The sequence below is a fragment of the Bufo gargarizans genome, chromosome 2, assembly GCF_014858855.1.
Source record: "Bufo gargarizans isolate SCDJY-AF-19 chromosome 2, ASM1485885v1, whole genome shotgun sequence".
NCBI lineage: Eukaryota > Metazoa > Chordata > Amphibia > Anura > Bufonidae > Bufo > Bufo gargarizans.
This window is the reverse complement of record NC_058081.1, coordinates 713,056,300-713,082,680: the sequence shown is the minus strand read 5'-3', so window position 1 is coordinate 713,082,680 and position 26,381 is coordinate 713,056,300. Positions and strand designations below refer to the sequence as shown.

General features: G+C 44.9%; 1 protein-coding gene across 1 annotated transcript in view; it reads left to right on the top strand.

Moving 5' to 3' along the window:
- The window catches only part of LOC122926348 (SCO-spondin-like), a 199,474-nt gene that overhangs the window by 122,934 nt on the left and 50,159 nt on the right, over positions 1-26,381 (top strand). The window contains 11 exon segments of the mRNA XM_044277723.1: positions 11,738-11,917; positions 11,993-12,115; positions 12,252-12,381; positions 12,473-12,598; positions 12,676-12,767; positions 12,990-13,163; positions 13,691-13,861; positions 14,108-14,360; positions 14,438-14,484; positions 22,424-22,594; positions 25,011-25,142. Of these exon segments, the coding sequence (XP_044133658.1) occupies positions 11,738-11,917; positions 11,993-12,115; positions 12,252-12,381; positions 12,473-12,598; positions 12,676-12,767; positions 12,990-13,163; positions 13,691-13,861; positions 14,108-14,360; positions 14,438-14,484; positions 22,424-22,594; positions 25,011-25,142 (1,599 nt within the window).

The following is a 26,381-nucleotide window of genomic DNA, read 5'->3' as shown; positions in this document are numbered from 1 at the left end:
TGTATACTGAGACATCATATATATAAGTGACGGGGCGTGGTGACAATAGACGTTGTATACTGAGACCTCATATATATAAGTGACGGGGTGTGGTGACAATAGACGCTGTATACTGAGACTTCATATTATAATGACGGGGTGTGGTGACTATAGACGCTGTATACTGAGACCTCATATATATAAGACGGGGTGTGGTGACAATAGACGCTGTATACTGAGACATCATATATATTAAGTGACGGGGCGTGGTGACATAGACGCTGTATACTGAGACTCATATATATTAAGTGCGGGTGTGGGTGACTATATACACTGTATCTACTTCATATATATAAGTGACGGGGTTGTGTGACAATAGACGCTGTATACTGAGACATCATATATATAAGTGACGGGGCGTGGTGACTATATACTGTATACTGAGACTTCATATATATAAGTGGACGGGGTGTGGTGACAATAGACGCTGTATACTGAGACATCATATATATAAGTGGGGGCGTGGTGACTATATACACTGTATACTGTGAACTCATATATAAAGTGACGTGTGGTGACAATAGACGCTGTATACTGAGACTTCATATATATATATATAAGTGACGGGGCGTGGTGACAATAGACGTTGTATACTGAGACCTCATATATATATAAGTGCCGGGGTGTGGTGACTATATGCAACTGTATACTGAGACCCATATACTATAAGTGACGGGGGCTTGTGGTTGACCAATAGACGCTGTTGTATACTGAGACTTCATATATATAAGTGACGGGGTGTGGTGACAAATAGACGCTGTATACTGACACATCATATTATATAAGTGACGGGGTTGTGGTGACAATAGACGCTGTATACTGAGACATCATATATATATAAGTGACGGGGCGTGGTGACTATAGACGCTGTATACTGAGACCTCATATATATAAGTGACGGGGTGTGGTGACTATATACACTGTATACTGAGACTTCATATATATAAGTGACGGGGTGTGGTGACAATAGACGCTTATACTGAGACATCATATATATAAGGACGGGGCGTGGTTACTATATACGCTGTATACTGAGACTTCATATAATAGTGACGGGGTGTGGGACATAGACGCTGTATACTGAGACATCATATATATAAGTGACGGGCGTGTGACTATAGACGCTGTATACTGAGACATCATATTATAAGTGACGGGGTGTGGTGACAATAGACGCTGTATACTGAGACATCGTATATATAATGACTGGGTGTGGTGACTATAGACGCTGTATACTGAGACATCATATATATTAAGTGAAGGGCGCGTGGTGACAATAGACGCTGTATACTGAGACATCATATATATCTAAGGGACGGGGCGTGCGTGGTGACAATAGACGCTGTATACTGAGACTATATATATATATAAGTGACGGGGCGTGGTGACTATAGAAGCTGTATACTGAGACCGCAATATATATAAGTGACGGGGTTGGTGTGACTATAGACGCTGTATACGAGACCTCATATATATAAGTGACGGGTGTGGTGACTATATACACTGTATACTGAGACCTCATATATATACAGACGTGGACAAAATTGTTGGTACCCTTTGGTCAATGAAAGAAAAAGTCACAATGGTCACAGAAATAACTTTAATCTGACAAAAGTAATAATAAATTAAAATTCTATAAATGTTAACCAATGAAAGTCAGACATTGTTTTTCAACCATGCTTCAACAGAATTATGTAAAAAAATAAACTCATGAAACAGGCATGGACAAAAATGATGGTACCCCTAACTTAATATTTTGTTGCGCAACCTTTTGAGGCAATCACTGCAATCAAACGCTTCCTGTAACTGTCAATGAGACATCTGCACCTCTCAGCAGGTATTTTGGCCCACTCCTCATGAGCAAACTGCTCCAGTTGTGTCCGGTTTGAAGGGTGCCTTTTCCAGACTGCATGTTTCAGCTCCTTCCAAAGATGCTCAATAGGATTGAGGTCAGGGCTCATAGAAGGCCACTTTAGAATAGTCCAATTTTTTCCTCTTAGCCATTCTTGGGTGTTTTTAGCGGTGTGTTTTGGGTCATTGTCCTGTTGCAAGACCCATGACCTGCGACTGAGACCAAGCTTTCTGACACTGGCTAGTACATTTCTCTCTAGAATTCCTTGATAGTCTTGAGATTTCATTGTACCCTGCACAGATTCAAGACACCCTGTGCCAGACGCAGCAAAGCAGCCCCAGAACATAACAGAGCCTCCTCCATGTTTCACAGTAGGGACAGTGTTCTTTTCTTGATATGCTTCATTTTTTCGTCTGTGAACATACAGCTGATGTGCCTTGGCAAAAACTTCGATTTTTGTCTCATCTGTCCACAGGACATTCTCCCAGAAGCTTTGTGGCTTGTCAACATGTAGTTTGGCATATTCCAGTCTTGCTTTTTTATGATTCGTTTTCAACAATGGTGTCCTCCTTGGTCGTCTCCCATGTAGTCCACTTTGGCTCAAACAACGACGGATGGTGCGATCTGACACTGATGTTCCTTGAGCATGAAGTTCACCTTGAATCTCTTTAGAAGTCTTTCTAGGCTCTTTTGTTACCATTCGGATTATCCGTCTCTTAGATTTGTCATCAATTTTCCTCCTGCGGCCACGTCCAGGGAGGTTGGCTACAGTCCCATGGATCTTAAACTTATGAATAATATGTGCAACTGTACTCACAGGAACATCTAGTTGCTTGGAGATGGTCTTATAGCCTTTACCTTTAACATGCTTGTCTATAATTTTCTTTCTGATCTCTTGAGACAGCTCTTTCCTTTGCTTCCTCTGGTCCATGTCGAGTGTGGTACACACCATATCACCAAACAACACAGTGATTACCTGGAGCCATATATATAGGCCCAATGGCTGATTACAAGGTTGTAGACACCTGTGATGCTAATTAGTGGACACACCTTGAATTAACATGTCCCTTTGGTCACATTATGTTCTGTGTTTTCTAGGGGTACCATCATTTTTGTCCATGCCTGTTTCATGAGTTTATTTTTTTACATAATTCTGTTGAAGCATGGTTGAAAAACAATGTCTGACTTTCATTGGTTAACATTTATAGAATTTTAATTTATTATTACTTTTGTCAGATTAAAGTTATTTCTGTGACCATTGTGACTTTTTCTTTCATTGACCAAAGGGTACCAACAATTTTGTCCACGTCTGTATAAGTGGACGGGGCGTGGTGACTATATACACTGTATACTGAGACCTCATATATATATAAGTGACGGGGTTGTGGTGATATAGACGCTGTATACTGAGACTCATATATAAGTGACGGGGTGTGGTGACTATATACACTGTATACTGAGAACCTCATATATATAAGTGACGGGGTGTGGTGACAATAGACGCTGTATACTGAGACTCATATATATAAGTGACGGGGTGTGGTGACAATAGACGCTGTATACTGAGACTGCATATATATATATATAAGTGACGGGGTGTGGTGACTATAGACGCTGTATACTGAGACCTCATATATATAAGTGACGGGGTGTGGTGACTATATACACTGTATACTGAGGACCTCATATATATAAGTGACGGGGTGTGTGACAATAGACGCTTGTATACTGAGACCTCATATATATAAGTGACGGGGGTTGTTGGGACAATAGACGCTGTATACTGAGACTTCATATATATATATATAAGTGACGGGTGTGGTGACTATAGACGCTGTATACTGAGACCTCATATATATAAAGTGACGGGGTGTGGTGACAATAGACGCTGTATACTGAGACTTCATATATATAAGTGACGGGGTGTGTTGACAATAGACGCTGTATACTGAGACATCATATATATAAGTGACGGGGCGTGGTGACTATAGACGCTGTATACTGAGACATCATATATATATAAGTGACGGGGTGTGGTGACTATAGACGCTGTATACTGAGACATCATATATATAAGTGACGGGGTGTGGTGACTATAGACGCTGTATACTGAGACATCATATATATAAGTGACGGGGTGTGGTGACAATAGACGCTGTATACTGAGACATCATATATATATAAGTGACGGGGCGTGGTGACTATATACACTGTATACTGAGACCTCATATATATATAAGTGACAGGGTGTGGTGACTATATACACTGTATACTGAGACATCATATATATATAAGTGACGGGGTGTGGTGACAATAGACGCTGTATACTGAGACCTCATATATATAAGTGACGGGGTGTGGTGACTATAGACGCTGTATACTGAGACCTCATATATATAAGTGACGGGGTGTGGTGACTATAGACGCTGTATACTGAGACCTCATATATATCTAAGTGACGGGGTGTGGTGACTATAGACGCTGTATACTGAGACCTCATATATATAAGTGACGGGGTGTGGTGACTATAGACGCTGTATACTGAGACATCATATATATAAGTGACGGGGTGTGGTGACTATAGACGCTGTATACTGAGACCTCATATATATATAAGTGACGGGGTGTGGTGACTATAGACGCTGTATACTGACACATCATATATATATATATAAGTGACGGGGTGTGGTGACTATAGACGCTGTATACTGAGACATCATATATATAAGTGACGGGGTGTGGTGACTATATACACTGTATACTGAGACCTCATATATATAAGTGACGGGGTGTGGTGACTATATACGCTGTATACTGAGACCTCATATATATAAGTGACGGGGTGTGGTGACTATATACACTGTATACTGAGACCTCATATATATATAAGTGACGGGGTGTGGTGACTATATACACTGTATACTGAGACATCATATATATATAAGTGACGGGGTGTGGTGACTATAGACGCTGTATACTGACACATCATATATATATAAGTGACGGGATGTGGTGACTATAGACGCTGTACTGACACATCATATATATAAGTGACGGGGTGTGGTGACTATAGACGCTGTATACTGAGACCTCATATATATAAGTGACGGGGTGTGGTGACTATAGACGCTGTATACTGAGACATCATATATATATAAGTGACGGGGCGTGGTGACTATAGACGCTGTATACTGAGACCTCATATATATAAGTGACGGGGTGTGGTGACAATAGACGCTGTATACTGAGACATCATATATATATAAGTGACGGGGCGTGGTGACTATATACACTGTATACTGAGACATCATATATATATAAGTGACGGGGCGTGGTGACTATAGACGCTGTATACTGAGACCTCATATATATATAAGTGACGGGGTGTGGTGACTATAGACGCTGTATACTGAGACCTCATATATATAAGTGACGGGGTGTGGTGACTATAGACGCTGTATACTGAGACCTCATATATATAAGTGACGGGGTGTGGTGACAATAGACGCTGTATACTGAGACTTCATATATATAAGTGACGGGGTGTGTTGACAATAGACGCTGTATACTGAGACATCATATATATATAAGTGACGGGGCGTGGTGACTATAGACGCTGTATACTGAGACATCATATATATATAAGTGACGGGGCGTGGTGACTATATACACTGTATACTGAGACCTCATATATATATAAGTGACGGGGCGTGGTGACTATAGACGCTGTATACTGAGACATTATATATATAAGTGACGGGGCGTGGTGACTATATACACTGTATACTGAGACATCATATATATATAAGTGACGGGGCGTGGTGACTATAGACGCTGTATACTGAGACCTCATATATATAAGTGACGGGGTGTGGTGACTATATACACTGTATACTGAGACCTCATATATATATATTTAAGTGACGGGGTGTGGTGACAATAGACGCTGTATACTGAGACATCATATATATAAGTGACGGGGCATGGTGACTATAGACGCTGTATACTGAGACCTCATATATATAAGTGACGGGGCGTGGTGACTATAGACGCTGTATACTGAGACCTCATATATATATAAGTGACGGGGTGTGGTGACTATATACACTGTATACTGAGACATCATATATATAAGTGACGGGGCGTGGTGACTATAGACGCTGTATACTGAGACATCATATATATAAGTGACGGGGCATTGTTACTATAGACGCTGTATACTGAGACCTCATATATATATAAGTGACGGGGTGTGGTGACTATAGACGCTGTATACTGAGACATCATATATATAAGTGACGGGGCGTGGTGACTATAGACGCTGTATACTGAGACATCATATATATAAGTGACGGGGCATTGTTACTATAGACGCTGTATACTGAGACCTCATATATATATATAAGTGACGGGGTGTGGTTACTATAAACACTGTATACTGACACATCATATATGTGACGGGGCGTGGTTACTATAGACGCTGTATACTGAGACATTGTATAAATATAAGTAAAGAGCGTGTTACTATAGATGCTGTATACTGAGGCATCATATATATATATATATATAAGTGACGGGGCATGGTTACTATAGGGGCTGTATACTGAGACATCATATATATGTGACTGGCATGGTTACTATAGGGGCTGTATACTGAGACATTATATATATGTGACTGGCATGGTTACTATAGGGGCTGTATACTGAGACATCATATATATATAACGGGGCGTGGTTACTATAAGTGCTGTGTACTGACACATCATATATATAAGTGATGGGGCATGGTTACTATAGACAATTATACTGAGATCATATATTTACAGTGTGTTGAAAAAGTAATGAAATGAAATCCAAGGAACACGCCAGACAGGTCAGGGATAAAGCTGTGGAGAAGTGTAAATCAGGTTTAGATTATAAAAAAAATAATCCCAAGCTCTGAATATCTCATGGAGCACTTTTCAATCCATCATCTGAAAATGGAAGGAGTATGGAAGAACTACAACCCTACCAAGACATGGCTGTCCACCTAAATTGACTGCACAGAAGAGGAGAGCACTAATTAGAGAAGCAGCCAAGAGGCCCATGGTCACTGTGGAGGAGCTGCAGAGATCCACAGCTCAGGTGGGAAAATCTGTCCAGAGGACAATTAGTAGTCATGGACTTCCCAAATCTACCTTTATGGAAGAGTGGCAAGAAGAATTAGCATTTGGCCTAAATGCAAAACGCTACCCTGCACATCCCCCTGAAGACACCATCCCCACCGTGAGACATGGTGGTGGCAGCATCATGCTGGGGGGAGGCTTTTCTTCAGCAGGGACAGGGAAGCCGGTCAGAGGTGATGCTTCATCACTTATAGATACAATGTTACAGTATCTGGTGTCTATAGTAACCACGTCCCGTCACTTACAGATACAATGTTACAGTATCTGGTGTCTATGATAACCACGCCCCGTCACTTGTAGATACAATGTTACAGTATCTGGTGTCTATGGTAACCACGTCCCGTCACTTACAGATACAATGTTACAGTATCTGGTGTCTATGATAACCACGTCCCGTCACTTATAGACACAATGTTACAGTATCTGGTTTCTATGGTAACCACGTCCTGTCACTGGTAGATACAATGTTACAGTATCTGGTGTCTATGGTAACCACGCCCCGTCACTTATAGACACAATGTTACAGTATCTGGTGTCTATGGTAACCACGCGCCGTCACTTATAGATACAATGTTACAGTATCTGGTGTCTATGGTAACCACGTCCTGTCACTTGTAGATACATTGTTACAGTATCTGGTGTCTATGGTAACCACGTCCCGTTACTTATAGATACAATTTTACAGTATCTGGTGTCTATAGTAACCACACCCTGTCACTTACAAACACAATGTTACAGTATCTGGTGTCTATGGTAACCATGTCCCGTCACTTATAGACACAATGTTACAGTATCTGGTGTCTATAGTAACCATGTCCCGTCACTTATAGACACAATGTTACAGTATCTGGTGTCTATGATAACCACGTCCCGTCACTTATAGACACAATGTTACAGTATCTGGTGTCTATGATAACTATGTCCCGTCACTTATAGACACAATGTTACAGTATCTGGTTTCTATGGTAACCACGTCCCGTCACTTATAGACACAATGTTACAGTATCTGGTTTCTATGATAACCACGTCCTGTCACTTATAGACACAATGTTACAGTATCTGGTTTCTATGGTAACCACGTCCCATCACTTATAGACACAATGTTACAGTATCTGGCGTCTATGGTAACCACGTCCCGTCACTTATAGACACAATGTTACAGTATCTGGTGTCTATGGTAACCACTCCCTGTCACTTATAGATACAATGTTACAGTATCTGGTGTCTATGATAACCACGCCCCGTCACTTGTAGATACAATGTTACAGTATCTGGTGTCTATGGTAACCACGCCCGTCACTTATAGATACAATGTTACAGTATCTGGTGTCTATGGTAACCACGCCCCGTCACTTGTAGATACAATGTTACAGTATCTGGTTTCTATAGTAACCACGTCCTGTCACTGGTAGATACAATGTTACAGTATCTGGTGTCTATGGTAACCACGCCCCGTCACTTATAGACACAATGTTACAGTATCTGGTGTCTATGGTAACCACGTCCCGTCACTTATAGACACAATGTTACAGTATCTGGCGTCTATGGTAACCACGTCCCGTCACTTATAGACACAATGTTACAGTATCTGGTGTCTATGGTAACCACGTCCCGTCACTTATAGATACAATGTTACAGTATCTGGTTTCTATAGTAACCACGTCCTGTCACTGGTAGATACAATGTTACAGTATCTGGTGTCTATGGTAACCACGCCCCGTCACTTATAGACACAATGTTACAGTATCTGGTGTCCATGGTAACCACGCCCCGTCACTGATAGATACAATGTTACAGTATCTGGTGTCTATAATAACCACGCCCCGTCACTTGTAGATACAATGTTACAATATCTGGTGTCTATGGTAACCACGCCCGTCACTTATAGATACAATGTTACAGTATCTGGTGTCTATGGTAACCACGCCCCGTCACTTACAGATACAATGTTACAGTATCTGGTGTCTATAGTAACCACGTCCTGTCACTGGTAGACACAATGTTACAGTATCTGGTTTCTATAGTAACCACGTCCTGTCACTGGTAGATACAATGTTACAGTATCTGGTGTCTATAGTAACCACGCCCCATCACTTGTAGATACAATGTTACAGTATCTGGTGTCTATAGTAACCACGTCCTGTCACTTATAGACACAATGTTACAGTATCTGGTGTCTATGGTAACCACGTCCCGTCACTTATAGACACACTGTTACAGTATCTGGCATCTATGGTAACCACGTCCCGTCACTTATAGACACAATGTTACAGTATCTGGTGTCTATGGTAACCACGCTCCGTCACTTGTAGATACAATGTTACAGTATCTGGTGTCTATAGTAACCACGTCCTGTCACTGGTAGATACAATGTTACAGTATCTGGTGTCTATGGTAACCACGCCCCGTCACTTATAGACACAATGTTACAGTATCTGGTGTCTATGGTAACCACGCCCCGTCACTTATAGATACAATGTTACAGTATCTGGTGTCTATGGTAACCACGCCCTGTCACTTGTAGATACAATGTTACAGTATCTGGTGTCTATGGTAACCACGCCCCGTCACTTATAGATACAATGTTACAGTATCTGGTGTCTATGGTAACCACGCCCCGTCACTTGTAGATACAATGTTACAGTATCTGGTGTCTATGATAACCACGTCCTGTCACTTGTAGATACAATGTTACAGTATCTGGTGTCTATGGTAACCACGCCCCGTCACTTGTAGATACAATGTTACAGTATCTGGTGTCTATGATAACCACGTCCTGTCACTTATAGACACAATGTTACAGTATCTGGTGTCTATGGTAACCACATCCTGTCACTTGTAGATACAATGTTACAGTATCTGGTGTCTATGATAACCACACCCCGTCACTTGTAGATACAATGTTACAGTATCTGGTGTCTATGATAATCACGCCCCGTCACTTATAGACACAATGTTACAGTATCTGGTGTCTATGGTAACCACATCCTGTCACTTGTAGATACATTGTTACAGTATCTGGTGTCTTTGGTAACCACGTCCCGTCACTTGTAGATACAATTTTACAGTATCTGGTGTCTATGGTAACCACGTCCTGTCACTTGTAGATACAATGTTACAGTATCTGGTGTCTATGGTAACCACACCCTGTCACTTATAGATACAATGTTACAGTATCTGGTGTCTATGGTAACCACGCCCCGTCACTTGTAGATACAATGTTACAGTATCTGGTGTCTATGGTAACCACGTTCTGTCACTTGTAGATACAATGTTACAGTATCTGGTGTCTATGGTAACCACGTCCTGTCACTTATAGACACAATGTTACAGTATCTGGTGTCTATGGTAACCACGCCCCGTCACTTATAGATACAATGTTACAGTATCTGGTGTCTATGGTAACCACGCCCCGTCACTTGTAGATACAATGTTACAGTATCTGGTGTCTATGGTAACCACGCCCCGTCACTTGTAGATACAATGTTACAGTATCTGGTGTCTATGGTAACCACGCCCGTCACTTATAGATACAATGTTACAGTATCTGGTGTCTATGGTAACCACGCCCCGTCACTTGTAGATACAATGTTACAGTATCTGGTGTCTATGGTAACCACGCCCCGTCACTTGTAGATACAATGTTACAGTATCTGGTGTCTATGGTAACCACGCCCCGTCACTTGTAGATACAATGTTACAGTATCTGGTGTCTATGGTAACCACGCCCGTCACTTGCAGATACAATGTTACAGTATCTGGTGTCTATGATAACCACGTCCTGTCACTTGTAGATGCAATTTTACAGTATCTGGTGTCTATGATAACCACGCCCCATCACTTGTAGATACAATGTTACAGTATCTGGTGTCTATGGTAACCACGTTCTGTCACTTGCAGATACAATGTTACAGTATCTGGTGTCTATGATAACCACGCCCCGTCACTTGTAGATACAATGTTACAGTATCTGGTGTCTATGGTAACCACGCCCCGTCACTTGTAGATACAATGTTATAGTATCTGGCGTCTATGATAACCACGCCCCGTAACTTATAGACACAATGTTACATTATCTGGTGTCTATGGTAACCACGTCCTGTCACTTGTAGATACAATGTTACAGTATCTGGTGTCTATGATAACCACGCCCCGTCACTTGTAGATACAATGTTACAGTATCTGGTGTCTATGGTAACCACATCCTGTCACTTGTAGATACAATGTTACAGTATCTGGTGTCTATGATAACCACGCCCCATCACTTATAGATACAATGTTACAGTATCTGGTGTCTATGGTAACCACGTCCTGTCACTTGTAGATACAATGTTACAGTATCTGTTGTCTATGGTAACCACGCCCCGTCACTTATAGACACAATGTTACAGTATCTGGTGTCTATGGTAACCACGTCCCGTCACTTATAGACACAATGTTACAGTATCTGGTGTCTATGGTAACCACACCCCGTCACTTGTAGATACAATGTTACAGTATCTGGTGTCTATGGTAACCACGTCCCGTCACTTATAGATACAATGGGGGAGGAGAATTGGTTGTTGCGAGCGGTCCGTAGACGGCAGAATTGGCGACATTCTCTTCCGGACCCTATAGATATAATGTGTAATGCCCGTACATACAGAGATATTTGAGACTCATGAAATGTTTGTGCCCCCAGTGAACGGGGCCTGGTCTCACTGGGGAGACTGGTCTGTCTGTGATGCCGAGTGTCAAGGAGGAACCCATACTAGAAGAAGGATGTGTGAAGACCCTCCACCCAAAAATGGGGGTCTCCCATGTGGCGGGGAGGCTGTGCAGACTGAGTCCTGTAACTTACAACCCTGCGGAGACTCAGACGGTAAGTGGCCGTCAGTCGGCGCTCTGTTCCCGGCTGGTGTCATGTGACATCACCCGTCCATCTTTGTGTTGACAGACTGTGGACCTGAGATGATTTATCTTCGCTCTGGAGATTGTGAATCCCACCGGACGGAGCCGTGCCCCCCGATCTGCCGCGGCCTGAACAGCGAGACCCTGTGTGACAGCAACTGTATGGAAGGTGGGCGTCATATTAGGCTGTCGGCCTGGGACAATGGCCTGCCATTTTGTAGTAGCCTAGACATGAGTACAGTCCTCCCGCCCGTACGTATAGCTGGCGTGTTATATGTCACATGACCTTGTCTCGCTCCGTGCAGGTTGTCGCTGCCCCCGGGGTCTCTACCTCCAGGACGGCCGCTGTGTGAATATCAGTCAGTGCCGCTGTAGTATGGAGCACGTATCTCAGCTTCCAGGGCTGATGTCCAGTGAAGATAACTGCAGTGTATGGTGAGGACCAGCGGGGGGAGCCACCAGATATACTGAAGCCCACCTCCTCCGTGTCATTAACCCTTCGTCCTCTCTTCCTGGGTCTCTCCAGTCACTGTCAGGATGGGAAGGTGACATGTGACAGCTCGGCCTGCGCTGTGGACTGTGGGTGGTCTGCGTGGTCTCAGTGGACCCCATGTGATGAGACGTGTGGGAGCGGAGTACAGGAGAGATTCAGGTATGGGGTGGGCTGTAGTGTACACCTATGTCCAAGTCCTGGATCCACCATCGTCTGACTTGTCTCCCTCCCACCAGGTCTCCGTCTAACCCTCCTAGCGTCAATGGTGGTACACCCTGCCACGAGGACCCTCAGGAAGTGCGAGAGTGCTACACCCCCTGCACCAATGGTGAGACACCCTGCAGAACACTAGATATGGGATTATAATGTCCTCCTGAGCCTCACCAGAACCCAGACTGAAGGAGGACATACATCACAAGGGGTCCTGGTGGCCCTCGCTCTGGTCTGTGGGACTATGGGGGGTTAAGCGGGGGTGGTTCCTCTTCCAGAGGTGGGTGTGTCTGTGAGGGCGGGGCCTGTGTGACTCATTTGCATGTTTCTTCCACGGCAGACACGGATCAGTCCTGGAGTGAGTGGACGCCGTGGACCTCCTGCTCCAGGACCTGCTTCTATGATGTGGAAAGTACAGGACTGCGGAGACGGTTCCGGCACTGTGCCGCCTCAGCGTCGCTCTGCGTGGGAGAGTCCGTGCAGGAGGAGGCGTGTGACATATCACCATGCCCCGGTCAGTGTGAGCCGCGTCACGTATGTTATAGCCGCGTGTGTCTGATATAGTGCACCGCAACATACAGCATCCGTATCATCACAACATACAGCATCCGTATCATCACAACATACAGCATCCATATCATCACACCGCAACATACAGCATCCATATCATCACACCGCAACATACAGCATCCATATCATCACAACATACAGCACCCGTATTATCACACCGCAACATACAGCATCCGTATCATCACACCGCAACATACAGTACCCGTATCATCACAACATACAGCGTCCGTATCATCACACCGCAACATACAGCACCCGTATCATCACAACATACAGCATCCGTATCATCATACCAGAATATACAGCATCCGTATCATCACACCGCAACATACAGCATCCGTATCATCACACCGCAACATACAGCATCCGTATCGTCACACCGCAACATACAGCAGCCGTATCCTCATAACATACAGCATCCGTATCCCGCACACGGTATGTGTCCTCCATGCTGACTGTCTCCTCTTGCAGTGGTCGGTGGCTGGTCCTCTTGGAGCTCCTGGACTGAATGTACAGCAACCTGTGACTCTGGAATCCAAACCCGGAACCGCTCCTGCTCCAAGCCTCCACCGCTTCACGGGGGCCCGGAGTGCCAGGGGCCCCACGTCCAGACCAGGGAATGTAACACACAGCCCTGCAGAGGTGAGCCACTGACAGAAGGGGCGGAGCCTGGTGAGGAGGGAGGGGTCACATGCTCACAGAGGATTGTCCTGATTGGATCCAGTGTAACACACCCTCAGCTGTGAGAAGTTTTAGGCCAGAATGAGGTTTAATCTGCCTCTATGACTGTCCCCATTCACTGTCAGCAATCGAAGATCCTGAAAATGATTACAAATGTAAACACAAAGTCTGCAGAGCCCCCTACACTTTGTTCCTCTTCCCTTTCAGACTCGTGTCCTTTGAACATGGTCTACCAGACGGCGGAGGAGTGTCTCCGAGGGGGAGGAGCCTGTCCGCGGCTCTGTCTTGACCAGGCCGCCTACGTGGAGTGCGCCTCTAGTTGCTACGAGGGCTGCTACTGTCCGGAGGGGCTGTTCCTCCAGAATACCAGCTGTGTCTCCCGCAGTGAGTGTTTCTGCTACCACCAGGGGGAGCTGCTGCGGCCGGGGGAAGACAGGACGCTGGACAACTGCAATAACTGGTCAGTACCTTTGGTATGTCTGCTGTCCTCGTCCATGGTGTGATGTCCACCACTAAGCTGTGTCCTCATGTCTACAGCTCCTGCGTCTCTGGAGAGATGGTGTGCGGCGCCGAGCCTTGTCCAGGTAACCACCGCTGAGACCATACATATGGAAGAGACCATGTATTCCCTACATTCCCTGGTCACATTTATTACACTGTTAACCAGGAGTGGGCAGGGGCCACAGTCACCATTACCTGGGCCCAATCAGCAGGGCCTTCTCACATGTGCCCCTGCCTTTAGAAGCCTTCTCAGCCTATCAGCAGTGCTGAGATGGGTCACCTGACACAGGAAGAGCCACCACAGCCAATCAGGGTAGATGAAGAGGTCACATGATGTGGCCTTGTCCACTGTATGAATAGGACAGATGCCATCAGAGTGAGGGTCACGTGATCTCACAGATGGTGGCCCCATACATGGCCCCCGCTGGGTGAGTATTATCCTCCTCTGGGGATGGTTCAGAATGGGATGATGAGAATTATCCTCTTTGGGGGATGGTTCAGATGGGATGATGAGTATTATCCTCTTTGGGGGATGGTTCAGGATAAGATTATGAGAATTATCCTCTTCGGGGGATGGTTCAGGATGGGAAGATGAATATTTTCCTCTTTGGGGATGGTTTAAGATGAGATAATGAGTATTATACTCTTCGGGGGATGGTTAAGATGAATATTTTCCTCTTTGGGGGATGGTTCAGGATGGGATGATGAGAATTATCCTCTTCGTGTGATGGTTAAGGCTCAGATGATTAGTATTATCTTCTTTTGGGTATGGTTTAGGATGGGATGATGAGTATTATCCTCTATTTGCGATGGTTCAGGATGGGATGATGAGTATTATCCTCTTTGGGGGATGGTTCAGGATGGGATGCTGAGAATTATCCTCTCCGGGGGATGGTTCAGGATGGGATGATGAGTATTATCCTCCCCTAGGGATGGTTCAGAATGGGATAATGAGTATTATCCTCCCCTAGGGATGGTTCAGGATGGGATGATGAGTATTATCCTCTTCGTGTGTCACGCTGGACAGGATACAAGATACAACAGAAATGCACAAACAAGTGTCTAGGCCAGAAGCTGGGGATAAAGGTCACCTCCTTACAAATCCCTACCAGCTCTCCCTAGACTACTGTGCCCACGTTCAGACCCTAAAGGTGGGAATAAACGTGCCCCCGTGCCTAAGGCTGAAGTGTCACGGCTGAGGATGGGGAAAACCCTCAGCCGTGCAATGCCAGAAGATGTTAGTGGCTGCTCGGCCAGGACAACAGAATAAGGGAGCAGGTCACCTCCTAACGCATCCCTAATCCGACCCTAACTCCTAGCTGCATGAGCCGACCTTGAAGGTAGGGGGGCCCATGCTCAGGAACCTCGGATCCCTACTCACCCTCCGCCGATCCCTGAACTAGGAGCTGGGTAGACCACTTGTTCCTCCTGGATGCGGAGAAACAGGAGTCTAAACTGGCCGAGCTGCAATGGGATATAACCATAAACAGACAATGGATATGGCAGGAGAGTGAAAGACTTCCACCTCTACCTGCCACAGACACACTGACTGGATCCCTGGACACAAGTGCTGGCTGTCCACACACAAACATAAAAGGACACAACACACATAAACACACAGGAAGCCAGAACCATAGCTGCAATAATAACAGACACCACATAGACATAGACTTAACATCACATAAACTTATTGTATCACAATTTATGACCACAAGGGTGGCCCTCACTGGCAGATGGTATATGGGACCAGGAGAGTGCCTCCAGCTTACTACAAGGCTGGAGTACTCCCCAGAACTCAGGTCTCAACTGAGGTTAAATAGCCCATGTAGCCACACCCACACAGACACACCCAGTGCACACACACTAGGAGGGGAATTAACCCTTCCCACACCAGGGAAGGACAGACAGCAACTAAAAGGGGAAAGTGCACACAATAAACCCCATGCACACCAGACAAGGAAAGTGCACACATAAACAAACGTTGCCAAAGACAACCGCATGCATGGACAGCGAGCCGCCCAGCAACCAGCTCAGGCTGCTCCACTGCCCAACAACCACAAGTTCCCAGCGGCAACCACACGTGAGGCAAGATACTAGCCCTCACCTGTGGTTGACAACAATACCAGACCGCGGGCAAATGCATGGGGCTCCCAAGGAGTCACGACCATGACCATGGTCGTGACACTAAGATTCCCTAAAATCCATAAGATGGTGACAGGGGGAAAGAGACAGCTTACATCCTCAGACCTGGAGGGGGCAGGCGTCTCTCTAACAGCCTAGACAGAACACACACATAAAAAACAAAACCAACTTATCTTGTCACAGAGCAAATACAGCAAATCCTTCTTTCCTTCCATCCACTGAGCAAGATAGAAGCTATAACCCGCACAGGACACTGGGAAGGGGCGTATTTTAAACTCATACAAACGACCCCACCCAGTGCACCTGAAGGGAGGTGGATAAAGCTCAACTCCAAAACAAAAACAAAAAACTACACACGTGCTGCTAACCTGGCAGACCTCCGCACATAACCTGAGCAGGGCATGACATCGTGGGATGGTTCAGGATGGGATGATGAGTATTATCCTCCTCTAGGGATGGTTCAGGATGGGATGATGAGTATTATCCTCTTTGGGGGATGGTTCAGAATGGGATGATGAGTATTATCCTCTTTGGGGGATGGTTCAGGATGGGATGATGAGTATTATCCTCTTTGGGGGATGGTTCAAGATGGGAAGATTAATAATTTCCTCTTTGGGGGATTGTTCAGGATGGGATGGTGAGTATTATCCTCTTCGACGGATGGTTCAGGATGGGAAGATGAATATTTTCCTCTTTATGGGATGGTTCAAGATGGGAAGATGAATATTATCCTCTTTGGGGGATGGTTCAGGATGGGATGATGAGTATTATCCTCTAGGGAAGGTTCAGGAAGGGATGATAAGTATTATCCTCCGGGGATGGCTCAGGATGGGATGATGAATATGATCCTCTTTGGGGGATGGTTTAGGATGAGATGATGAGCATTATCCTCTTCGAGGGATGGTTCAAGATGGGAAGATGAATATTTTCCTCTTTATGGGATGGTTTAGGATGGGATGATGAGTATTATCCTCCCCTAGGGATGGTTTAGGATGAGATGATGAGTATTATCCTCTTCGAGGGATGGTTCAAGATGGGAAGATGAATATTTTCCTCTTTATGGGATGGTTTAGGATGGGATGATGAGTATTATCCTCTTTGGGTGATTGTTTAGGATGGCATGATGAGTATTATCCTCCCCTAGGGATGGTTCAGGATGGGATGATGAGTATTATGCTCTTTGGGGGATGGTTCAGGATGGGATGATGAGTATTATCCTCTTAGGGGGATGGTTCAGGATGGGATGATGAGTATTATCCTCTTCAGGGGATGGTTCAGGTTGGGATGATGCGTATTACCCTCCAGGGATGGTTAATAATGGGATGATGAGTATTATCCTCTAGGGAAGATTCAGGAAGGGATGATAAGTATTATCCTCCGGGGATGGCTCAGGATAGGATGATGAGTATTATCCTCTTTGGGGGATAGTTCAGGATGGGATGATGAGCATTATCCCCTTTGGGGGATGGTTTAGGATGGGATGATGAGTATTATCCTCTTTGGGGGGTGGTTCAGGATGGGATGATGAGTATTATCCTCTTTGGGTGATTATTTAGGATGGCATGATGAGTATTATCCTCCCCTAGGGATGGTTCAGGATGGGATGATGAGTATTATGCTCTTTGGGGGATGGTTCAGGATGGGATGATGAGTATTATCCTCTTTGGGGGATGGTTCAGGATGGGATGATGAGTATTATTCTCTTTGGGGGATGGTTCAGGATGGGATGATGAGTATTATTCTCTTTGGGGGATGGTTTAGGATGAGTTGATGAGTATTATCCTTTTCGAGGGATGGTTCAGGATGGGAAGATGAGTATTATCCTCTTTGGGGGATTGTTCAGGATGGGATGATATGTATTATCCTCTTTGGGGCATTGTTCAGGATGAGATGATGAGTATTTTCCTCTTTGGGGGATGGTCCAGAATGGGATGATGAGTATTATCCTCCAGGTATGGTTAATAATGGGATGATGATTATTATTCTCTAGGGAAGGTTCAGGAAGGGATGATAAGTATTATCCTCCGGGGATGGCTCAGGATGGGATGATGAGTATTATCCTCCGCTAGGGATAGTTCAGGATGGGATGATGAGTATTATCCTCCCCTAGGGATGGTTCAGGATGGGATAATGAGTATTATCCTCCCCTAGGGATGGTTCAGGATGGGATGATGAGTATTATCCTCCCCTGTGGATGGTTCAGGATGGGATGATGAGTATTATCCTCTTTGGGGGATTGTTCAGGATGGGATGATGAGAATTATCCTCATCAGGGGATGGTTCAGGATGGATGATGAGTATTATCCTCTTTGGGGGATAATTTAGGATGGGATGATGAGTATTATCCTCTTTGGGGGTTGGTTCAGGATGGGATGATGAGTATTATCCTCTTCGTGGGATGGTTCAGGATGGAAAGATGAGTATTATCCTCTTTGGGGGATGGTTTAGGATGAGATGCTAAGTATTATCCTCTTTGGGGGATGCTTCAGGATGGGATGATGAGTATTATCCTCTTTGTGGGATTGTTCAGGATGGGAAGATGAGTATTTTCCTCTTTGGGAGATGATTTAGGATGGGATGATGAGTATTATCTTCTTCGGGGATGGTTCATGATGGGAAGATGAGCATTATACTCTTTGGGGGATGATTTAGGATGAGATGATGAGCATTTTCCTCTTTGGGAGATAATTTTGGTTGGGATGATGAGTATTATCCTTTTTGCGGGATGGTTCAGCTTGGGAGGATGAGTATTATCCTCTTTGGGGGATGGTTCAGGATGTGATGATGAGTATTATCCTCACCTGGGGATGGTTCAGGATGGGATGATGAGTATTATCCTCTTCGTGGGAAGGTTCAGGATGGGATGATGAGTATTTTCCTCTTTGGGGGATAGTTCAGGATGGGATGATGAGTATTATCCTCTTCTTGGGATGGTTCAGGATGGTAAGATGAGTATTATCCTCTTTGGGGGATGGTTTAGTATGAGATGAGGAGTATTTTACTCTTTGGGGGATTGTTCAGGATTGTATGATGAGTATTATCCTCTTTGTGGGGCTGTTCAGGATAGGATGATGAGTATTATCCTCCCCTGGAGATGGTTCAGGATGGGATGATGAGTATTATCCTCTTTGGGGGATGGTTCAGGATGGGATGATGAGTATTATCCTCTTTTGGGTATGGTTCAGGATGGGATAATGAGTATTTTCCTCTTTGGGGGATTGTTAAAGATGTGATGATGAGTATTATCCTCCCCTGTGGATGAATCAGGATGGGATGATGAGTATTATCCTCTTTTGGGTATGGTTCAGGATGGGATGATGAGTATTATCCTCTTTGGGGGATGGTTCAGGATGGGATGATGAGTATTATCCTCTTTGAGGGATGGTTCAGGATGGGATGATGAGTATTTTCCTCTTTGGGGGATTGTTAAGGATGTGATGATGAGTATTATCCTCCTCTGGGGATGGTTCAGGATGGAATGATGAGTATTATCCTCCCCTGGGGATGGTTCAGGATGGAATGATGAGTATTATCCTCTTTTGGGGATGGTTCAGGGTGGGATGATGAGTATTATCCTCTTTGGGGGATGGTTCAGGATAGGATGATGAGTATTATCCTCTTTGGGGGATGGTTCAGGATGGGATGATGAGTTCTATCCAATATCTATTTGCATAGAGTCTTCTGTCCTTTAGACACTGGAGTATAGTGGGGACAAAGTCTGGGGAGAAAATCAAGATGTCATCTAGGTCTACATACAGACATAGAGGAGATCCTGGAAGATGTCATCCACAAACTCTTGTAAGGCTGCTGGAGTGTAGCTAAGACCAAAGGGCATAACTAAATACTCCTAGTGGCTGTCATGTATATTAATATCAGTTTTCCTGTTGTCTTCTTCTCAGTTATGGATCAGGTTGTAAGCTCTGCGCAGATCTAACCTGGAGAAAATCCTGGGGCCACATAACAAAGCGTTCTGGGAACAATGAAGGAAGACATTAGTTATTTTACTTAAGCCACAATACTCAATGCAAAGTCAGAGTGATCCAGCTTTGTTATTAACAAAGAAGAATCCAGCTCAGGTCGGAGAAGATTAATAAATCTTCTCTCCAAGTTTTCTTTAATGTAGTCTGACATGGCTTGTGTTTTGGGCTGAGACAGAATAAACTTGGCCACGTGGAGGTGTAGTCCCAGGAAGTAGATTGATAGGACAGCCATAGGTACGATGGGGAGGCAGGGTCTCAGCTTTAAAGACGTCAGAAACACTGAAATAGGCTCCTGCTAAACCTTGCAGGCTTTGTGGTACTAGTGGGGAATCTACAGGCTATACAAGAGTCAGGTAATGGAAGTGACATGCAGGGCCCCAATATAGAATCTGTCTGGGGTTTCATTCAAAGACAGAACTGTATGGTTTCCGAGAGAGCCTTCTCATTAATGGATGTCACCACCAAGGGCTTCTCAACATTCTGGACAGGCATTTGATACTAGTTCATCAAGGCCTGATGCAGGAAATTTCCTGCCAAGTCTCTGAAACTCTGAACAGTAAACTGCGTACCACTGCAAGACAATAACATTAGTAGTGTCTGTTTTGCAGAGAGTTGGTCTTCACATAGGGCCATCTTTCCTACAGACCCTAGGCTCAGGAGGTTTTTGCTTTGTGGGGACAAGTGCGGACATCTTGTCCCTTGGCTGCGCAGTAAAGACACTGATTGATGAAGCACCTGTCCTGATGTTCCTCTGTCCACTTGTATGGCTTCTGGTGCAGAAGCTGAAGAAGGAACCAGTGGTCTCTGGAGTGATAGAACCAACAGAGGAGGTCTCCTCTCAAAAAATAGCTTCCTTGGCACATTCCACACCCAAGGCGAGTTGTAAGAGAGAGATGAAGGCTTCTAATGTAGCTGACTTGTCACAATCTGCCAATTTGACCATTATACGCACTGACAGACAATCCCAGAATGCTGCCACTAGCACCTCATTGTTCCAGGCCATCTTGGAGCCCAGAGTACGGAACTGAATGGCATATTGTCCAACAGGGAGGTTGCCTTGCTTAAGCTGCGGTACGGAGGTAGAGAGGAAGCAGCAGAAGAAGCAGGTCCGGGTTCCTCAAAGACTATGCAAAAAGTTGCTAGAAACTCCTGCAGATTTCCAGTCATGGGATGACCTCTTTCCCATAACCTTCCCCTGGTTTTCACCCTTCAACCCCTATATATGGATCTGAACTTTGCTGCAAGGGAACCATCAGGCTGCTACCTCTTGGAATAGTCCCACTGTAGTTGTCAGGTCAGAGACACAAGTACAAAGCACTAAGGGGTCAGGTAATACTCAAAGTTAGGAATCAGGCAGAGGTGAGGGCGGGCAGAGTCTGTGTGTCCAGGGTCTGTGTAGACAGCAAAGGGATGCCGACAGTCGGACCCTCTGACAGTGGGTAGCAGAGGGCAAGTGGGACTGGGACAGAAGAAGTTGGGTGAGTTACATGACAACCGTGCCTTACCAGAAGAGTTATGTTCTCTTAAGAGATGGTTCAGGCTGGGCAGATGAGTTTTATCCTCCACGTATGATTGTTCAAATCAGGCAGATGAGTTTTGTCCTCCTTGTGGGATGGTTCATACGAGGCAGATGTGTGACGCCAGGCAGAAGCATTTTATCCTTCTCTTAATGGTTTGTGCTGGATAGATGCATTTTACCCTCCTTGGATTGATGGATTGTGTTCCATCCCAATTAGGGGATGGTCAGGTTGGTTAGATGGCTGGACGCTGAGGACACTTTCTCATCTATCCTTGTTCTTTGTTTACATGGGGTAAATCATCAAAATGTGTTGTGTGAGCTCTGCTGTGACACACACCATTGCCCTCTCATCATACCCACTCTTGTGTCCTCTCCATGTAGTGGACTGTGGCTGGAGCAGCTGGACTCCCTGGAGTTCCTGCAGCAGGACTTGTAATGTGGGGACCAGACGTCGCTACCGTTCCGGGACCAACCCTCCTGCAGCCTTTGGGGGACAGCCTTGTGAGGGCTCCAATGTCGCCATAGAATTTTGCAGTTTGCAGCCTTGTAAAGGTAGGTCCAGTGAGGATGAGTCCCAGGATGGCCTTAAAAACAGGGGCAAAGAGCCTCCAACACCCAATACTCAGCATAAATGGCTAGTCCCTCTTTAAAGGGAACCTGTCACATTCCGCATGCTAATGAGCTGATTTGAGTCCAGCGTGATGTCAGTGAGTCCAGCGTACATTTAATTCAGAGCTATAGCCACTCCCCTGCCCACCTGCTGCTGATTCATATGGAAAAAAACTGTCATTCAGCAGCAGGTGGGCGGGGAGAGTCTGAAGTTCATGAATATTCATGACTCATCATTATCAGCTGGAGCTTTTCAATACAAGATGTTGGCAGATTGACTGGGTCAATTAAAGAAAGTGACCCAGCATTTTGCTAAGAGAATCAGTCACTTATTTATGTTGCCCTTAGTGAGGACACCATAAAACTGGTGACAGGTTCCCTTTAATCATTGTCCCTATCTATGGTTTTGTTTTGGTATTGTATAACACTCTCAAATGTTTACCGTATTGCAGTGTTATAGGGTATTGTATGGTACTGTTATTTGGGAGCTGTATTATGTTAGTTCTAGTGCTATTTATCTATTGTAATCACATATATTCCATATCGCTGTACAGACATTCTCATCACTTAGATATCACTGACATATTCCATATCGCTGTACAGACATTCTCATCACTTATATATCACTGACATATTCCACAGACTTGTACAGACATTCTCATCACTGATATATCACTGACATATTCCACAGCGCTGTACAGACATTCTCATCACTTATATATCACTGACATATTCCACAGCGCTGTACAGATATTCTCATCACTTATATATCACTGACATATCCCACAGCGCTGTACAGACATTCCCATCACTTATATATCACTGACATATTCCACAGTGCTGTACAGACATTCTCATCACTCATATATCACTGACATATTCCACAGCGCTGTACAGACATTCTCATCCCTTATATATCACTGACATATTCCACAGCGCTGTACAGACATTCTCATCACTTATATATCACTGACATATTCCACAGCGCTGTACAGATATTCTCATCACTTATATATCACTGACATATCCCACAGCGCTGTACAGACATTCTCATCACTTATATATCACTGACATATTCCACAGCGCTGTACAGACATTCTCATCACTTATATATCACTGACATATTCCACAGACTTGTACAGACATTCTCATCACTTATATATCACTGACATATTCCTCAGTGCTGTACAGACATTCTCATCACTTATATATCACTGACATATTCCACAGCGCTGTACAGACATTCTCATCACTTATATATCACTGACATAGTACACAGCGCTGTACAGACATTACCATCACTTATATATCACTGACATATTCCACAGCGCTGTACAGACATTCTCATCACTTATATATCACTGACATATTCCACAGCGCTGTACAGACATTCTCATCACTTATATATCACTGACATATTCCGCAGCGCTGTACAGACATTCTCATCCCTTATATTTCTGACATATTCCACGGCGCTGTACAGACATTCTCATCACTTATATATCACTGACATATTCCACAGCGCTGTACAGACATTCTCATCACTTATATATCACTGACATATTCCACAGCGCTGTACAGACATTCTCATCACTTATATATCACTGACATATTCCACAGTGCTGTACAGACATTCTCATCACTTATATATCACTGACATATTCCACAGCGCTGTACAGACATTCTCATCACTTATATATCACTGACATATTCCACAGCTCTCTATTGACATTCTCATTACTCATTACCGGAGTTTCCAGCGAAAACCCGCGCAGACACAGAGAGAACTCCATGCAGATGTTGTCCTTCTGCTGCAAGTTCAGGAAGAACAGATGGGAGGATGAGAGTGGTAGTGGCTCTGGCTGCCACAATTATTTACATAAATCACAATGGCAGTCTTCACACCAATGTTACCTAGGGTGCACCATTTCTACTTTCCGGCACACCCTGATGTTCTGGCTCCTGCCTAATGGTAGTCGGGGTGCAGTTGGTGTTAAGAATTCGGTGCGAGTGCAAGGCAGGAGATATAGGTGCTTTGGCCAGTGGAGTCCTTGGTGTGCTGCAAGGAACCAGCGCTAACCACTGAGCCACCGTCTGCCCCATTATTTGCTATTTTTTGGGTGCTGTGGGGAGTTTGTTTTGGGGTGCTGTATGGTACTATTTTTTTGGTGCTGCATGGTGTGGTTTTGGTACACTATTAGCACTGTGTGCCACCATCAGTTGGAGATAAACAACGCCATGACACCATGATCATTGTTAGTGTCCTGCCCATGCAGATGCATCCACCAGCTCTGAGATGAGGTGACCCTTCCTTCTTCTATGTTGTTCTGACATTATGGGGTGTCCACTCTTTTTTCAGGTGCTGCTGGAAACTGGGGTTCGTGGTCAGAATGTTCTGTCCCCTGTGGGGGAGGATACAGGAATCGCAGCCGGGTCAGCATTGTCCTTCGTAGGATTGAGTTCTCCACCTGTAACCTGAGCCCATGTTCTGGTGAGAGGCCTACAGCCGCATGTAATGTTCACCCCCAATCAATAACTCTACAGGTCTCCTCTGTCCACAATCAACGGCACCAAGTCCGAGACTCAGTCAGATCATCAGATGTGAAGAAGATGTCGGGTAGGGCTGCCTAGTGCCTACACAGTGCACAGCCACCACCAGTCTGTTCATATGACAGCTTGTCATAGTCATCCCCACACCAAGAGCATTTCTCAGAAGACATTTCCACCTAACAGTGATTGTTTATATATCCCCTGTTTTACTGATCCCAAGTAACATCAGGTCTGATACTCCAGTCAAATCCAGAGCTGCAATCACAATTCTGCTGTTTTATCATGCCTTATCTCTTCTCGTATTGTGGATGAGGTTTTTTTGTGCAGTTGGTTAAGCTCCGGGTCACACTATGTGTTGTAGGTAAAGCTGTAGGTTGCTCATTGGTTAGTGGGTGAAGCTCTGAGTCGCTCCTTAGTTGATGGGTGAAGCTCTGAGTCGCTCCTTGGTTAGTGGGTAAAGCTTTAAGACACTCCTCATGCTGTGGGTGAAGCTCCATTGGGAGAGAGTAAAGCTTCAGTCATTTCCCTGCATTGTGGATGAAGCTCCTGGCTGCTCTTTGGGTTGTAGGTATTTCTCAGAGTCACTCCTTCTATTGCGGATAAAGCTCCTACTCACTCATTGGGTTGTGGGTGAATTTTAGGGTTGCTCCTTGGGTTGTGGGTAAAGCCCCTTGTGTTTTAGGTGAAGCTCTGGGTAACTCCTTGAGATGTGAGTGAAGATCCTGCACCCCCCTTCGGTTGTGGGTGAAGCATGGAGTCACTCTTTGTGATTCTCCGATTCATTCCGTGGGTTGCGGGTGAAGGTTGAGGTTACACCTTGTGTCGTGGGTAAAGCTTGGCTTCATTCCTTGGGTTTCTGGTGAAGCTCCTGGTTTTGTGGATGAAGCTCCAGGCCTCTCCTTGGATACAGACTAAAGTTTCAAGCCTCTCCTTAGGTTGTATTTGAAACTCTGGGATTTTTCTTGGATTGCTTGTGATGCTCAAGGCCTCTTTTTGGTTTGTAGATGATGCTTCAGGTCTCTTTTTGGGTTGTGGGTGATGTTCCAGGTCACTCCTTGGGTTGTAGGTGAAGCTCCAGACATCTCATTGTGTTGTGGGTTATGCTCCAGGGCTCTCTTTGTGTTGTGGGTAATCCTCCAGGCTGCTCCTTGTGTTGTGGGTGATGTTCCAGGTCACTCCT